The 12609-nt window shown below is 47.8% G+C and overlaps 1 protein-coding gene across 2 annotated transcripts in view; it reads left to right on the top strand.

Moving 5' to 3' along the window:
• LOC102933916 (eosinophil peroxidase) overlaps positions 1-8782 on the top strand; it is an 80058-nt gene extending 71276 nt beyond the window's left edge. For both annotated transcript variants that reach the window (XM_043531291.1, XM_043531292.1), the window contains exons 12-14: positions 514-751; positions 3947-4158; positions 6596-8782. In XM_043531291.1, the coding sequence (XP_043387226.1) occupies positions 514-751; positions 3947-4158; positions 6596-6618 (473 nt within the window). In that variant the 3' untranslated portion in view covers positions 6619-8782. The remainder of the gene's footprint in view (positions 1-513; positions 752-3946; positions 4159-6595) is intronic.
• The last annotated feature ends 3827 nt before the right edge of the window (positions 8783-12609 follow it).

The following is a 12609-nucleotide window of genomic DNA, read 5'->3' as shown; positions in this document are numbered from 1 at the left end:
AATGGGATGTAGTGTTCCAACAGTGATGTATTCAGAGATGACAGAATCTCACGAGTTCTACTCAACATTCCCCTCTCTATACATCCAAAGATCATTTTGGTTAATAGCAGGTAGAAGAATATATTAGAATCTTAAACTGTAAATGGAGCCTGAAAGTAACTGAAGACTCCATAGAGAGACACAATTATTCATGTGCCTCTGACACCAAAACAAACAAAGAGTAAAAGCTGCCGGGTAGGAAAGGGTTATGTCTAATACAGCATGATCTAAAGAATGAACATCCTGCCTGAACTATACTGATCGTGCCAGGTAAGGTACTAATTGGAACTAAAGTTGACACAAAGAGTTGACACAAAGAACAGAAAATCAGAGACAATAAGGGGAGAGCTTTAGAAAAGACTTCAAATACACTAGAAACAAATATGTGACTGCGTCACCCAAGGAAGAGGAACAACTTGCTAGCACAGATGGGAGGGAGATGGTGGTATTGACTGCTCTGCTCTGGTTCTGCAGGGTATAACGCCTGGAGGCAATTCTGTGGGCTTTCACAGCCTCGCAACTTAGCTGAACTCTCTGAAGTGCTGAGAAATCGTGAGCTAGCCAAGAAGTTCATGGACCTGTACGGGACACCAGACAATATCGACATCTGGATTGGGGCACTCGCGGAGCCATTTGTTCCCAATGGCAGAGTTGGGCCCACCATGGCTTGCATCATTGGATCTCAGTTCAGAAAATTGCGAGATGGGGACAGGTAAGAGATCATACAAAGATAGGAATCCCAGTGATTAAGGGTAGGAGGCTGTTTGTTTCGGGGAGCTGAATGCAAGCTCCACCTATGGTTTTGTTCATCATCTTCCAAAGTGAATGAGGTCACTGCATATTTGGTATTTTATAATCTATATTTAATAGCTACAGGTATATCTGCTTCCCCTTCTTACATATCAGGGGTGTATCTAGAACATCAAATACCAGTTGATAGCTACTTCTTCTTCGAGTAGTGTCCCTATGGGTGCTCCACTGTAGGTATTCTGAATACAGAAAGGCGGATCCCCATTCATAGTAAGCCACTGGAATTTAAGCCTGTAGTGGTCCCTCACTCTGAAGTGGGAGAGGGAGGCTACTCTGCCTCGCTACAGGCAGACTACAGTAATAGTCTTATAGGGAAGAGCTCCAGCCCCTTTGGGGGGGGGGCCGGAAACACAAACAGTCTTAAGCCTGCAGCCACCTGGCTGGACAGACAGCTACAAACCGTCCATAGAGGGGCTCTGGCTCCCTCTGGGCGGAGCGGAGTCACAATTAGGGCTCTTGCAGGGGTGAGTGCCAAAGCAGTCTGGGGGCTCAGGCAGGGCAGGGGGGAGCTGAGCACCAAAGCAGACAAGAGGCTCAGGCGGAGGGGGGGGGGTGAACGCCAACACAGGCCTCTTTGCCTATGGTGGGGAGGCTGCCATCCAGGGGTGGGGTATCAGGGGGACGCAGGCCCACCCAACTCCACTGCATCCCAGCCCAGGCCCCTGAAAGTGGCAGGGTGATCTGCCACTGAGTCAGCGGGGGTTCCAGCCGCAACATGCTGACTCACACTCCGGCAGCAGGACCGGACTAGAGTCTGGTCTCCCTGGGCCCCCCCCCACCACAGTCTGGATGTAGGGTCCCAAACAGGGCCGGCTCCAGGCACCAGCGAACCAAGCAGGTACCTTGGGCGGCCAATGTAAAGGGGCGGCAGGACGTCGGGCTCTGGGGCGGCAATCCGCCCTCGGCGGCGGCGGGACGTGACTCTTCTACAGTCACCGGCGGCAATTCGGCGGCCACACCATTACTCCGCTTCCATGTTCGGCCACATGTTTTTGGGGGTTTTAGGGGGCTTGGGGCGGCAAAAACATTGGAGCCAGCCCTGGTCCCAAAGATCCCCCCTCTGCTCGGGGTACTTGGCCGCGGGTAGCTCTGGCAAAGTGTCGGTCCACTTGGGCTGGACCAGCCTCTTGCAGGGACGTCTGCTCCCCTGAAGAGACGTCCGGTCTCTCCTGTGGCTCAGCAACAGAGGAGCTCCTGGTACTTCCAGTGAGAGGGGTGGGGTGGGTTTGGCTCCGCCCACCCAGGGGAGCATAGAATCAGAGAATTCCAGGGTTGGAAGAGACTTCAGGGGGTCCCCCTGCTCTAAGCTGGGCCAACACTAGCTAGGTCATCCCAGCCAGGGCTTTGTCTATCTGGACCTTAAAAACCTCTAAGGAAGGAGATTCCACCACCTCCCTAGGTAACCCATTCCAGTGCTTCACCACCCTCCTAGTGAAATAGTGTTTCCTAATATCCAGCCTAGACCCCACCCCGCTGCAACTTGAGACCATTGCTCCTTGTTCTGTCATCTGCCACCACTGAGAACAGCCAAGCTCCATCCTCTTTGGAACCCCCCTTCAGGTAGTTGAAGGCTGCTATCAAATCCCTCCTCATTCTTCTCTTCTGCAGATTAAATAACCCTAGTTCCCTCAGCCTCTCCTCATAAGTCATGACTTCGTAATCATTTTCATTGCCCTCCGCTAGACTCTTTCCAATTTGTCCATATCCCTTCTGTAGTGGGGGGACCAAAACTGGACACAATACTCCAGGTGTGGCCCACCAGTGCCGAGTAGAGGGGAATAATCACTTCCCTCGATCTGCTGGCAATGCTCCTACTAAGTCCATGGGGCCGGATGTGTTGCATCCGAGAGTGCTAAAGGAGTTGGCGGATGTGATTGCAGAGCCATTGGCCATTATCTTTGAAAACTCGTGGCGATCCGGGGAAGTCCCAGAAGACTGGAAAAAGGCTAATGTAGTGCCCATCTTTAAAAAAGGGAAGAAGGAGGATCCTGGGAACTACAGGCCAGTCAGCCTCACCTCAGTCCCTGGTAAAATCATGGAGCAGGTCCTCAAGGAATCAATCCTGAAGCACTTACACGAGAGAAAAGTGATCAGGAATAGTCAGCATGGATTCACCAACGGCAAGTCATGCCTGACTAATCTAATTGCCTTCTATGATGAGATAACTGGTTCTGTGGATGAAGGAAAAGCAGTGGACGTGTTGTTCCTTGACTTTAGCAAAGCTTTTGCACTGTCTCCCACAGTATTCTTGCCAGCAAGTTAAAGAAGTATTTGCTGGATGAATGGACTATAAGGTGGATAGAAAGCTGGATAGATTGTCGGGTTCAACGGGTAGTGATCAATGGCTCCATGTCTAGTTGGCAGCCGGTATCAAGTGGAGTGCCCCAAGGGTCGGTCCTGGGGCCGGTTTTGTTCAATATCTTCATTAATGATCTGGAGGATGGTGTGGATTGCACCCTCAGCAAGTTTGCAGATGACACTAAACTGGGAGGAGAGGTAGATACGCTAGAGGGTAGGGATAGGATACAGAGGGACCTAGACAAACTGGAGGATTGGGCCAAAAGAAATCTGATGAGGTTCAGCAAGGACAAGTGCAGAGTCCTGCACTTAGGAGGAAGAACCCCATGCACCGCTACAGACTAGGGACCGAATGGCTAGGCAGCAGTTCTTCAGAAAAGGACCTAGGGGTTACAGTGGACAAGAAGCTGGATAAGAGTCAACAGTGTGCCCTTGTTGCCAAGAAGGCCAGTGGCATTTTGGGCTGTATAAGTAGGGGCATTGCCAGCAGATCGAGGGACGTGATCGTTCCCCTCTATTCGACACTAGTGAGGTCAGGCTTGACAAAGCCCTGGCTGGGATGATTTAATTGGCGATCGGTCCTGCTTTGAGCAGGGGGTTGGACTAGATGACCTCCTGAGGTCCCTTCCAACCCTGATATTCTATGATTCTGTTATTCTAAGGTGCCACAAGTCCTCCTGTTCTTTTTAAAGAGAAAGATGTTGCTTGTGTTCATGTTTCATTGGACATGCCAGCTGTCCCGAATCTATCAAAACCCACAGGATAAAATCTGTTGCTGCTCTTTTCCTGTTTTGGGCAGATTCTGGTGGGAGAATATTGGGATTTTCACTCCCCAGCAGCGAGGCGCCCTGAGACGGATCAGCTTGCCACGTATAATCTGTGATAACACCCGCATTACTGAGGTTCCTAGGAGTATTTTCTATGCCAATACTTACCCCAGAGACTTTGTGAACTGCAATCGGATACGGAAGCTGGACCTCTCGGCTTGGAGATCAATGTATGCTGGGGAAGGTAGGTACAGAGAGAACTGGCTGGCTTGCACTCAGCGTAACATGGGGAACTCAATTTTCAAAGTAGGGTACGCAAAGGTGCATGTTTGCATCTGCATTTAGGGGCCTAGATAAATACGTACAGGGCATATTTTCAAAGGTTTTTAGTTGTTTAAAGATGCAAATAGGGGCCTAGTGAGATTTTCAAAAGCACCTAAACTGATTAAGATACTTTAACTCCCTTGAAAATCAGTGCGAGTTTGGCATGTAATTCCCTGAAGTGCTTTTGAAAATCCCACTGGGTGCCTATCTACATATTGAGGTACCTAAATAGCTTTGTAAAGCTGGTTCTTAGGTCCAGAAACTGGTATATAGATGCCTAATGCAGATTTAGACGCCTCCATTTAGGCACGCAGGCTTGAAAATTGGGCCCGTTATGAGTAAGCTCATGGGCATGCAGTCCCTCAGCATGGCTGGTCAAAGGTAAAGCTAACCTGGGCTGCCAGGGATGACTTTTTATAAATGTTTAGCTTGTTACCTCTTCAGGACAGGATCTTCCTGTCACATCGAAATTACCATAGTGGGTCAGAGCAGCAATCCCTCCAGCCATCTGTCCTTGTTGTCTTGTTCTGAGCACATTGTCAGTGCTTAGCAAATAATTGCTGAGGGATCAGGAGTGGCTCCCAAGATAAGGCTGAGTTGAGAGTTCCACTTTACAGCACAATTTATTTCATTTATTTCCGATGAAGAAAGATTCGGAATACAGATATTGTTTCTGATATTTCCCCCAGACCTGGATCTGGACTAAGTGGCTGGAGTATGTTGAACTTCTAAAGGTTTAAAAATGCCCCTTTTCCAAATTTAGCTTTTCGATCTAATGTTTTTCTGGGTTCCCGGAGCTAAAAATTCACAGAATGTATGTACCCCACTCCAGAAAATTCTCCAAGATCTCAGACGCATGTCCCTTTTCAGCATGGGATTTGGCTTTTTGTTTCTATTATTCTTCAGAACTGTTTTCATTCATGCCTCTGGAGCTCCTGGCAACTGAAGAAGGGTGTGTGAGGAGCTCGAGCTGCAGCCCAGTGGGCAGAGCTGGCCCACTGGTCTTCATGAGCAGACGAAGCAATTGCTTAGGGCTCCGAGCAGCTCAAGGGAGTCCCTCCGTTTTTATTATAAGAATTTGCCTGGTTTCGTATTGTGTCTGCCTGTGGTGGGGGGGAGACGGGATATTCCTGCTTAGGGCCCCCAGTGGGCTAGCACCAGCTCTGCCAGTGGGCAATGCAGAGAGGACAGGGGGCTGTGGGATGGACGTGAGGAGCAGTTCAGTGCTGCAGGAGAATGTTTCACTATGGCTTGCCAAGGGAAGTCCTGGTTCAGGGAGCTGGAAGAGGTCAGCTGCAGTGGGTCACTCCCCTGCAGAGGCTAGTAGATCCCCTTCTCACACAAGAGCCATCCTGGTAACCAAGGAATACCGGGTGGCTGCATCCTGGGAGTGTCAACTGATGGTATCTGAGGAAACATGAGAGGTGAGGTCTGGCACGAGGAGATCTCTCTACTGCAGTGCAAGCTCAGGCTTGCAGCCCCGGGCTTCCCGCAGCAGGCTAGAGCAGGGCTGGTAGGTGCTTCCCTGCCTTGTCCTCTTGCAGAACTCAGCTGCTCCTCAGCCCTTTCTGATCCTTCAGGTTCTCAACTGAGCAGGGCCGGCTCGAGCTTTTTTGCCTCCCCAAGCAAAAAAAAAAAAAAAAAAAAGGCGAGCAGAGAGCTGCCAAAGAGCCGCCCCAATATTGGCCGAAATGCCGCCGCTCCACAGGGGCCACCCCAGGCACGTGCTTCCTTAGCTGGTGCCTGGAGCCTGCCCTGCAACTGAGCTACGTAGCTCCCCTTCTTCAGCAGCTAAGTAACCAACTAATATCCAACAGATTAAAACATTGAAATTTCTTGCCCAAGCTACATTTGAAAAAATTAGAAATTAACTTATTAATGACTGTTTATCTAATTATTACAATTTTAGACTAAATCAGGTCACCTGTTCAAGAGGACCCATTGTGACATACACCAGCTGCCACCCTTCCTGTCCAGTAGATTTGCACGCTCTGGTTCAAGTGGTAAAAACGCCAGGGGCGTGAGGGACACTGTACACAAAGTGTCATGAGTTCTCATTGGTAGATGTCTCAGACTTAAAAGTCGTACTTCTAAAACGTTCTTTGGCCATCTGTTGGCTCCTGTGCCTAGTCAGACGGGAATCCTGCTTTGCTGTACTGGACTAGGGTAATTGGAGAAGGACTCCAGCTGGGCAAGGTGAACATCTCCCACAGAGCCTGAGGGCATCGACTGGTGGATATATTGCCTCTCTCCCCTTCGTCCTCCTGTTCCTGCTTAACCCATAGAGATAAAACAAAATCCCAGCCTCCCAGGGGCCTTCACTGCTTTATTAACACTTTGCCCATTTCACCCCACAGAAGAAGCATCCGGTGACTACTAGTGATGGAAGCTGAAGTTCCCCTGGAGGGCTGGATTCAGGATGCTGCCCACAAGGATTCTTTACCACATTCAGTCCAATGCTTTTACTGCCTGGAACACACGGCATAAATGCTAGCGTTTGGCTTGATTTTGTTTTGCATGAGGCCTCTTCAGTGAGATGCAACCAAATTAAAGTGAGCATTGTTAAAAGACATTCCAGTGCAATATATGAAATGTTCTAAACATGACATTACAGAGAAGAGAACGGCACTAGAATGAAGTTTTCAAAATGACAACAGAATATTTGACAATCAGCCAGGAAGCTGCCCTCTTACGAAATTCACACAAATTTGGCCTAAATCAGCTTCTTCTTAAGAGCCATTTCTTTCTGTCTGATTTTCCATAATCATATGGGTCTCCGTTGGGAGATGGCGTTGTAGGACAAAGTAGGTTCAACGGATGCATTAGAATTTCTCTGCAATGAACTCTTAACGTATCTCTTATCTACTAAAAATCTGTTGTGCTCTCTGAGTTAGTATAACAAATCCTAGAATTTTTCCTTTAAGAGAAACAAAGTTTGCAGATTTTCCAGGGGTGCATTTGAACGAGACAGTAATGATTGTCAGCCATGTGATGCCACTTAATTATTGTTCTTTGGTTTCTAGCATAAAAAAGCTTCTCTTTCTGATTTTCCTGGAATGGTGAGTCAGCAAAGTGTCTCTATTGAAGAAATGAGACATTAACTCATTAATTCCTAATCTTTTTGCAGACTTTGGAAAAGTCATAGAATCTCAGGGTTGGAAGGGACCTCAGGAGGTCATCTAGTCCAATCCCCTGCTCAAAGCCAGACCAATCTCCAATTTTTGCCCCAGATCCCTAAATGGCCCCCTCAAGGATTGAATTCACAGCCCGGGGTTTAGCAGGTCAATGTTCAAACCACTGAGCTATTCCCCCCAAAAAAACTATTCCATGGTAGTCACAAAAGAATAAGGATTAGTGTTAGCACCACATATGAAAGGAAATTGGCACAACAGCCTCAGTTCTCTGGGCTGGGGAAGAAGCACTTGGCATGAGTCTTAGCAACCTAAACCTGGGTGATGGGACCAGTCCTGGTGCTAATTAGAGCAGCTGGAAGATGAAAACCAAATGGGTGCAGGGATGCCTTATCTGTGCTTCCTTTTCCCCTGGCTCCATCCCCATCTGGCAGCTGAGGTGCAGGAGAAATTACACAAGCTCTGTGCCACCTTAGGATTCCCTTAGGCAGGGGGAATCCACCAGCAATTGATGCAGTGATAATTGTTTAGCTCTCTGGGACAGGGTCCACTGGCATTAGAATTGCTTTGCCCAGCTGAAGTGGCTAGAATTGTGCAAAGTAGCCCTATGTTTGGGTGATTTGGTGCCTAGCTATCCAGTCACATAGGCTGTATAAATTTGGAAAGCCAGTGTGTTCATTTGTGTGGTTCCTCTGGCATTTTAATTTAATCCTCAATTAATTTAATTAACTCAGGCATCAGTGCAAAGAATCTTCTGCTGAGTGAAGGCTGAGAGTTTGGGATGTGAACAGTAATTGCTAGTGACAGTCACAAAGCCACAGTGTGATCTTCAGCATTACACAACAAGGGACTCCTCTGATTTTCAGGTCTGCTCAGAACATGAAGTCCTCTCTCAGTTACTGCACATGCCCCTGTGTCATGCTAGGACTAGAATAAGCAAAGCTGGAGAAGAAAATCATTCTCTGTTAGAACTCTTCTGTCCTCAAAATGGTTTGATTCTGGGTCTAAGCAGCAGAATCAGGATTGCATCCGCATGGAGGCAGGAAGTGTGTTTATTACAGCCATGCCAATTTATGTGGGAAGCTGGGCACAATACAGGTGGCAGTGACTCTTTTTTGAGCCTTTGTTTGTAAATAAGCTTTCTTTCACTTAATTAATTGTAAGGCTAGAGGGGCCTATAGTGATCATCTAGTCTAACTTTCTGTATAACACAGAACTTCCCTGAATTAATTCCTGTTTGTTCTAGAGCAGATCTAGTTCAAATAGTCTCATTCCACACATATCCCACCATTCCTCAAGTGAGGGGCAAGCCAACTTCTCCTTCGCTCCTGTAACGGGCCTTGAGTTGCTATGCCTGCTGTATAACCACTCTCTGTGTAACGCATCGCCCAATAAAATGCTTTTTGGAACCGAGGCTGACTTTCCTTTCCCTTGTGCAACGCCATGAGTGCAGTAAGTCGTGAAGGGAGGTGGGTGAGGACAGGTATTGTGCAGGGACTCGGCAGGTATGTGCTCAAATCCAGAGGCACGAGCCAAAGTAGAGAAAGCTGAAAAGAAATTGCCCTGCCGAGTCCCTGTGCAGCAGAGGCATCCCTTAGCTTCCTGGGACATGGGATACCGTGACAGAAAACTGAGGAGGAGAACTGCAGCGGGCATGGTACAAATCAACAACTGCCTCTCAGAGAAACAGCTGATAATGAAACCCCCAGCCCTCCCGCAGAGCAGACAAGACGTCCCCGCTGAGCCCTCAAAGTAAGTATGGGGGATTGCAGGGACCGGTGCCCATGAGGCTCAAATTGCTTCCTTACTGCCAGTGCCCTACTCAGAGGGCAAAATTATTTAAAATATATCCATGTAAGATTATTTTTTTTAGAAATTTCATCAAATTAATGTGACTGAATGTGATAAAAATGTAAATGAGCAATTATATAATTATTAATTAAATAATCAAAGAAGGAGCTGGGTTTTGACTGGCTGTGCCTGACAAAATGTCTGACCCAGCCCCATGACCATCAGCTTTGGGGCACAAGCCACTCCCCACCCCAAAGCTGCCCCATCTCCCCCCGCACCACATCCATATGGTCAATGGTGCTTGAGTGGAACTGGGTTTAGAGAAAATGCATCTTTGGTCACACCACATAACAAGTCCCAGTTGGGACATGCCACTCCCTGACCTGACATTGTGGTCTTGAGAAATATCCTGTGTGATGTCACACTCCCCACTTCCATTTTGTACAGGGATTTTGAAGAAGGAACTGGGTTTTGACTGGCTGTACATGACAAAATAAGCATCGGGGGGGAGGGATAGCTCAGTGGTTTGAGCCTTGGCCTGCTAAACCCAGGGTTATGAGTTCAATCCTTGAGGGGGCCATTTAGGGATCAGGGCAAAAACTGGGGATTGGTCCTTCTTTGAGCAGGGGGTTGGACTAGATGACTTCCTGAGGGCCCTTCCAACCCTGATATTCTGTGATTTGATTCTATGACCAGGTCACCCCAAGTGACATGTCTCTGTGACCATTCTACTGTGCTGAAGTAGCTGGAACATGCTACTTGCTGACCTGAAGCTTCCTTCTTAAGCAACTTGCTGACATATGTCACCCCTCCACCCCGCTTCCATTGTGTAAATGGTGCTTGAATAAGAGCTGGGTTTTGACTACCTTTGTCTCTGCTGGCCCCACATGACACGTTTCTGTGGCTGTTTGACTGTGCTGAGGGAGCTGGGACACGCCACACACCTACCCCAAACTTTGCTTCTGTGCAATATGCCATGAGACATCACACCTCCACCCACTTCCATTGTGTGAATGGCTTGAATAAGTAGCTGGGTTTTTACAGATTGTATGCAAAAAAATGGCATCGTGGGTCAGCCCAAGCGGCACATCCCTGCAACTGTGCGACAGTTCGGAAGGAGTCGGGACATGCCACTCCCTAACCCGGCGCTTTGCTCTTGAGCAGTGTGCTGTGAGATGTCATGCCCCAGCCCACTTCCATTCTGTCTGTGGAGCTTGAATAAGAAAATGGGGTTTGACTGGCTGTATGTCACAAACTACATGTTGGGTCACCCCAAGTGACACGTGCCTGCAAGCGTTAGACTGTTTTAATGGAGGTGAGACATGGAACTCCCTGAGCTGAGACATTTTCTTTGTGAAAAATTGTGGCCTATGTCACCAGCTTCTGAGCTGTGAATCCTGTGCTTGCAGGAAGAAGGATTCAGTGCTTGTTGTGTTTCTGCGTGAGGGTTGTGTGGCTGGGCTGTGGCCCCCACAGTGGCTGGGGGGGGGGGGAAGGACTGTAGGCCTTGCAGGAGCTCAAGATATCACTAGCAGTGTAAACCAAAGGCTGTGGCCTTGGCAGAATAGTAACACACTAGGTGTCAGCTAACCAGATAACTACATTCCTGACCAGAGATGACGGTACAAAAACACACAAATCTCTCAAATAACTGTGTAAACACATCCCTAAGAGACGGCACAGGAACACACTGACCCGTCATAAAAATAAGGAGGCGATGACAGGACAATGGTTAAGGATGTTTTGGTAAAATCAGTAGGTCCAAGGAGAAGGGTGGTCCGGAGTGTAATATGTAACGTGTCTGTATCAATGTATAAAAGGAGAAGCCATAGGAGGGGCATCTTTGTGCCTGTCTAGGGGACAGGACTGTGTGTCCTGTTTGAGGTGGTACCATTGTCGTGAGCATACATGTGTTAGTGTACCAGTAACCACGGAGCCAGGGCACTAGGACCGTGTTTTGCAAATAATAAACCCGGCCAAGCGCCTTCGCCACCGAACTGAACCCGTGGCCTTTCTTTATGAGTAACATCGAGGTCTGCTGAATCGGTGAACTGCACTCCCTGCCAACGCAGCTGACGTTGCAGCTCCAGCAACAACAGCACTTAGCGGCCTTAGGGACGCTGCTGCAGCTACACCACTCTGCAGCACGAACAACAAGGGTGTGTGGCGGGAGGCCTGGGGCATTGTCCGGAACCAGGCTCCGGGCGGCTATTTGAGTGAGCTGAGCAGTGAGACAGTAGGATGGTTGCCAGGTTAACAGAGACAGACAACCAGATGAGTTCTAGTGTGAATGCAGAGAGGGAGTGTGAGCTCTATTTGAGGTATGACTTTCCAACATGTAGCAGATATGGATGATGAGGGAACCGTTGCTGTGACCTGCCTTAGATGTGCTGCTTTCCTTTCTGTCAGATGATAAAATAGAATTCTGATGAATGAAATGCAAGCTGGTGGCCTTACTAGAGGAGACGATATATAGTCTGGAAGCATAAGTTGCAACATTATGCAGCATTTGAGAAAACAAAAGCTTCTTGAATCAGCCAATTCAGAAATCTTTGTGACAAACACCACAAGGGAAAAGATCAGTGATAAGGGAATTGAAGAGAGTAGGAAGCAAAGAAGTGAACAGGAGATTTGTGACCAAGAGGGGAAAGAAAACTTGTAGTCATTCAACCTGACTAGTAGTATCAAAAAGTTTTCAAACACTCAGCAAGCCAACCATGGAAGAACCAGTCTCTGAAGGAATGGAACAGAAAACTACAGGGGACACACCTGATATGGTATGAAGTAAGCAGCTACCAAGAGAGGTTCTTCAATCATCCTGAGAATACAAACAATCATCGTCAGCAAGTCCATATTAAGAGGAGTGGATAGAAAATTCAGCAAGGGACATGAGGACAATAGGCTGGTGTACTGTCTCCCAGGAGTGAAAATATGAGATGTCATTGTAGGATTAGACAGGATTATTATGAAGTTGTCTGGCAAGTCTCCACTGACAATGATACTCACTGGAACCAAAGACAAAGCATCACATGGAACCACACAAATGATAGAAAATCTCAGTCATCTTGGAAGGGAGTAGAAAAAGAGGACAGTCCAAGTGATCTCCTTAGCGATCCTACCAACCTAATGAGCATGAGAAGGCAAAAAATAGGTTTTGGCTTTGTGGATCATTGGGCCACATTCCAGTTGGCCAAGGGGCTGTACAAACAGGAAAGCCTGCATCTCACAAGTAGGGGGCTAGTCTTCTAGGCTGAAGACTAGCTGAAACAGCAAGGAGGGCATTTAACCATCAACGCAAAAGAAGAATGCTGAGGAGGCAAATGTGGTACAAAACTCAAACATCATGAACAAATTGAACTGATGTGACAAATAAAATGAAGAGAAGAAATTTTTAAGTTGCTTATACATTAATGCTAGGAGTCTGGGTACCAAATAAGAGGAATTAGAAA

The sequence above is a fragment of the Chelonia mydas genome, chromosome 17 (genome assembly GCF_015237465.2).
Source record: "Chelonia mydas isolate rCheMyd1 chromosome 17, rCheMyd1.pri.v2, whole genome shotgun sequence".
NCBI classification, from domain to species: domain Eukaryota; kingdom Metazoa; phylum Chordata; order Testudines; family Cheloniidae; genus Chelonia; species Chelonia mydas.
The sequence above is the reverse complement of the archived record's forward strand: the minus strand, read 5'-3'. Positions and strand labels throughout refer to the sequence as shown.